This window comes from Triticum urartu, chromosome 5A (assembly GCF_056163025.1).
Source record: "Triticum urartu cultivar PI428250 chromosome 5A, HENAU_Tu73, whole genome shotgun sequence".
NCBI lineage: Eukaryota > Viridiplantae > Streptophyta > Magnoliopsida > Poales > Poaceae > Triticum > Triticum urartu.
Window position 1 is genome coordinate 520,260,123 of NC_141877.1, and position 5,611 is coordinate 520,265,733.

At 46.1% G+C, this 5,611-nt stretch overlaps 1 protein-coding gene across 1 annotated transcript; it reads left to right on the forward strand.

Moving 5' to 3' along the window:
• The first annotated feature begins 4,237 nt into the window (after window positions 1-4,237).
• Window positions 4,238-5,287, forward strand: LOC147972428 (uncharacterized). Its single transcript, XM_087524328.1, has one exon. The coding sequence runs from the start codon at window positions 4,238-4,240 to the stop codon at window positions 5,285-5,287; it is 1,050 nt and encodes a 349-aa protein (XP_087380454.1).
• The last annotated feature ends 324 nt before the right edge of the window (window positions 5,288-5,611 follow it).

Consider the following 5,611-nt stretch of genomic DNA (forward strand, 5'->3'; position numbering starts at 1 on the left):
ACGAACGCAGGGTGGTCGAGCTGTCTGGCGCCATGGTGGCGTCGACGGCAGGCCTGGCAAGGTCTGTGCGTCAGTGCCTGTTCTGGAGATGGATCGGTGGAAGAAGGCGGCGGCAGCCTCGGTGAGTGCGCCGGACCGGTGTGTGACCCAGTCCCGGTATGTGGCTAGGATGGGGCATCCGGCATTAGATGTTAGGATTTGGTGCGATGTCTGTTTGGTATTAGGCTCGGACATTCGGCACCACTGCATCAAGGGGATAGGAGTAGCGACAGATGTTGCCTAGATGGTGGCTTCAGGCTCACTGATGTACTACTTTGTAAGGTCTTTTGTGCTTAATAATTAATAAAGTGGCCGTATGCATCGTCGAGATGCAGAGGCCGGGGGTGCATCCTCCTTTTCTAAAAAAAAATTAAAAAAAAGCAAAAATGACCATTAGTTCAAAATCTCACCTACATTATTACTCTTTTTAACCACAAGAATCTGATGCATTCTGATTTAAGTATGATGTACCCACCATATTCTTGGGATCGTTAACTTCAGTTTTATTTTTGTGCACGTTTTGTTTCAGACAATTGCTCAAGGACTCGTGATAAAAACTAAAAGTTTCTCCACACGTCGCCGTGTTTAGTACAGGCACCCGGTGGTTATGGTGAGGTCTGGTTCGTCTTAGACGTCGTGGAGGTTGCCCATGTCCGGGCAGTACGTCGCTCACATCGCCTAGCAAGCTGCTCCCACCAGTGAGGCAGAGCCCCCCTTTTACTCCGTTCAAATTGTTCTCTGATTGATATGTTTAGAGTTGATTGGAATGATCAGGCTTAGGTGCAGATACTTGCTTCAGGCTTCGATCTAGACATATTTTCCTAGGGATGGATGCATGGATGCATAGTTCGTGATTGTTAAATTTGGTTAAACTTTGGGGTTTTTGTTTTTATTTCTTTTCATATAAAATTCCAAGGTTTTACTGTGCGGTTTCAATGATATTTTTTTGATTCAGGACAAGTTTGATCAATCCAATGATTTGTTGTTTCTCACTGACACTATGAAAGATTGATCTCATGTTTTTTATTTTGCAGCATAGGGAAGTTCTTTTTGCAGGACAGAAAATTGTGGTGGATAAAGAGGCGAGAACCAACAAGTAATTGATCTCTTTTCCTAATGGTCGAACAACTGCAGCTTCAGTTTAAGCAATAAGAGCCATATTCAGGTTAGAGATATAATTAAACATTAATGCCATTCGTGATATAACCTGTTTTCAGCCCGGGGTTCTTAAGTTTTGTTTTCTGGATTTGACAGAAATTCAATCATTTTTGAGGAATTCTGACGAAAAAATTGAACGCATTTTGTTTTTGGCTCGATTTGACATGTCACTACCTTTTTACTAATTGTAAATATATCTTTACTCACAGAAATCACTATAAATTATGGATTCTTTTGAAAAAGTTTCTGGGGAAAAGAGCACTCTGGTTCAGTCCAGTTTTCTGGATTAGTCATCTTTACTGCCTGATGCTTTGGGGGCTGCTATAGCAGAGATGCTACTTCTTTGGTGCGCCAGATCGAACGATAGTTCTTTACGAGTTTTCCTCCAGTGTAAAGCGGATTTCCTTTCAGCCGCTTCTTAAGTTAGCTACACCCCGCTGTACCCCTTTCGCTTTTTCTGATGCAGCTAGCTAGCTAGCATCCTTTGTACCCTGACAATTCTCAGACCTTGGTCTGGTTTTGGGATATATAAGGTAGACTGCGGCAGTTCAGTATCCATAAACATATTGTAATGTTCAGGGTTCAGTGTACGAGCATAACTACTTGAGCTAAATACCAGTTTAGCACTAGGATCTCCGATTGGTACCGCGCATGGTAACAATATACAGAATTAGAGTATATATGCGCTTACTGTAGAAACTTAACTTTTTTGTAATGGGCAGCAATCTAGATTTAGTTGGTTCAGCGGTGAGGAGAGAGTATGATTGATCCGAGTGTTAAACTGGTAGGCAGCGACCAACCGGTGGAGATGGAGAGGAACATGAAACAGATTTGGGGAGGAAGAGAGAAGGCAGGAGAGATATCAAGTAATACTGTTTAACAATCTGCAGCTTAGTCATCTTACAAATACCAATCATATCCCCTTTCTCACTCTATAGCAAATAGATCAGGACTTGGGCTTTGTTATTTTCTCCTGCCATTCTCAAAGTTCATCACTTGATCGTTTATTGCTTAAATAGCGTACTCACGTACTGTCCGATTGACGCATCAGTGTAGGGACCAGGTTTAGTTATAAATAAAAAATCAAAATTTGTAAATTAACAAATTCAAAGATGTTCTGTTGCTGGACACGAAGGTACTTCCATATTTTCGTCATGAATACTTGAATAGTTCATCTAATTCGAGCGGTCACTAATGTAATTTACGAAAATAACCAAGTCAAATGAAAACTCTTATAAGAAGCAAAAGACACCAGCCATTGTCAGGAATTCTTCTGTTACCTTTTTGCATACAATCACCAAATTCTTGTCAAGATCATGAACATCCGTAGGCTGAATAGTGTTTGCTAGCAGAGACCTATAAAGTGTAGTTAAAAAAAAACAACGCGTGAAATGAGGCATCGATGTACAACTGCATTGACATTTGTCCTTTCGTAACCAATAGTTTTACAAGGCACTCTATTAATTTGGCTAGGAGTTCAGTTTGACAAGTTTTGTTCATTTATTTACTTTTGCGGGATAAAACTACTATTTTCTATTCGAACATAGGGAGAAACAGCACAAAGTGTTATCCCAGCGGATAAGATTAGTAAACTTAAGAACAGAATTCGAGAAGGAGTGATCTACATGATCCAGCATTACCTGATTCTGAGAGCAAAAGTAAAATACAGAGCCACTGATCATCCTTTCGGGCTTTCTTCTATTAATACAAATACAGTGTGTCCCGTCAATCCTCAGCATCCTGGTTTTCCTCTCATCGCTCATAATGCTCTTCCATTCTCTGAACTTGAAAAACGAATCGGATCAAATGTGCTTATGTCAGGTTAGTTGGTACACATCTTTATCTAGGAATGTGTTATACTGCGTGTCTAAAACTTGCAGATGTAATTGGTCTAATTACGGGAATCACAGATTTTCTTCCTCCTACTGTAAATGCACATGAGCCAAGACGTCAAATCTTTATTGCCAACCGACAATATATCAGTTTCTCACATTTACAGCAGTGTACATCATCCATGAATGACCACTTCTACAAAATTCAGCAACTTAACTAATTATGCAGGAGACACACAATTGTTATTCTTTGGGGAAATTTTGTACAGTCCTTTGATGCAGACGCACTGCGCTCCTTTGGTACTGTTTGTTGGGGTCATGGTAGATCGGTATGCCGGAATGGAATGCACTGTTTTGAAGTTTTTTTACCCATGAAAATCTAAGTACATCACCTGATCAAATATATTCTGAAATGCTCAGGCTAGAGGCTGAAGACCAGACAGACCCACCTTTTGCCGAGTTTACTTTCTTTGGGAAGCAAGTACTCATAACCGAAACAACTGCAGAATGTGCAGCAGGCCATGCGAAGGGTGTGCCACCTGAAATAGAGAGGCTTCACGGCAAGAAATTAATTACTACATTCACTACCAAAAAAAAATGATTGAGAGCCGACTTCTGCCATTTCAAAGTGTAAGCAACAGATCACTTAGAAAACGAAAGACCACTTGCACAGTTTCCGATGCGTAATCCAGCAGCAGTTCCAGACATTCATGGCTCTTCATCCTCTGTGTCTGCAACAACTGAAGATCCTCTTGCAACCCAACCGCCTATTAAGGACGGTCAGTAGAGTAATTCACCATCTGAATCAGAACCAGCTGAGGTATATCAAACGGATCCAAACTGACATAGGTTATATTCTGTACAAATTGTCTGTCTGTTCACATTGCATTGTTGGCTTGCAGCCACTTAATGACAAGATTGACGGGCCTGCAGCAAAAGAGTTGTTCCTTGAAGCAACCGCCCACGGAAGTGGAGCTACTACGGAGAAGTAGTCCACCTCTCAAATATAGTTCTATCCAGTAGTCATACCATGCATATTCTGTTATGTATATGAACCAAGATGTAGATATGCATCTACGCCTGTCGAACTAAGTAGGTAGTGTTAGTATCCTGTGTTGCACAAGCGTATTGTGAACCTTAAGCATGTTGTTTGCATCGCAATAACATCCTTTTGGCCAGATTGTTGTAAAAGAGTTGTTGGGGGGTAAATGCATTCCAAGCCATGGACATGTAGGCTGCCGCTGCCACTGCTGCCCCTCGCTCTCGCTCTCGCGACGTCGCACCTCCCTCTCGCCATAGCCACCACTACCACAGATCTACCCCCGCGGCATGCCTCCACGCCGGCGAGGCGTCGCACCCACGCCTCCTCCACCCCAACAACTCCCGCCCGCCATCTCCGAGAGATTCCCAGAGATTCTGCAGCTAATCTCTCCAGTCCCACAGGCGATGCTCATGGCGACCAGAGCCAGGGGGTGGACGGAGCGCGCGACCAGGCTCCGGGACGCCACCTTCGAGTGGATCCGGTGCGTGCAGGAGTGGAAGGCGGCGGACCGGGCGGTGGCAGCGGCGACCGATTCGGTGGCGAGATCTACGGCCGCGAAGGTCGCGGAGATTTGTCAGAGGAAGGCGGGCTTGGAGCAGGAGAAGCTAGCGCGGCGCATCTTCGAGGAAGCCACGCTGGAGGAGAGGGCAAGGATGCCCCCATTTCCGCATTCTCCACCGGCCGAGTTCGTGATCTGGGCGAGAGCAGAGGCGAAATCGAGCGAGCTACGGCGGGTGAGTCGCTGGGAATGCATCCTGGGCGTTCTACCACCGAGCGCATGAGGGGGGCTGCGGGTGTTGCGGCGAGATTGCCACAATGCCGCACCAACCCACGGCCTCACCGCGGCCTGCTCGAGCCACCTTGGTTTGGTGACCACGGCGAGGTTCCGCCGGGTGCTCATTCACGAGCACGCAGGGGGATTTGTGTCCCTGAGGTCCAAATGCTTACTACGGTTCATCAGGCATCCGAGCAGGAGATTACTGAGCGGAGTTTGTACTCCGAGAAACAGATTTCCTCGCCGGCGGCGAGGGCCGCTTCGTCGGAGTCGGGGGATTGTTCCCCTTTGGCTCCTGTGGGAACGACCATGCTGATTGGCAATGGCCCCACTGCCACGTCTCTTCCACCAATCAAATGCAGGAGGGTAAAGACGCCTTTGGCAAATACGCCTCCCACCCGAGATGACGCGGACGAGGTTATATCTAGGGTTTTTGGATAGCTCTGGTCCACCCCCTCCCCTCCCCGCCGCCAACTCCATTCTCGCCCCCAAGTCGAACTGCTTCCACCTTGGGATGGCTTCGGAAGGATCTTGTTCAATCTGGAGTCTTCTCCCCGTCTGATCTGTTCCCAGTCAAGAATCTCCGGCCTTTCGACCCTCCACCGATAAAACTCAAGATCATCAGAGAGGGGATCGGGGTCGGATCCAAATCCTTTGCTCAGGTGGTTGCCATGTCAGACAAGGTTGCGCCGATTAGGGCGCAGAAACAACATGCTCCATTGCAGAAGAACCTGGGTTGTCGCCAAGGTGCAAGTGGGGAGCGTC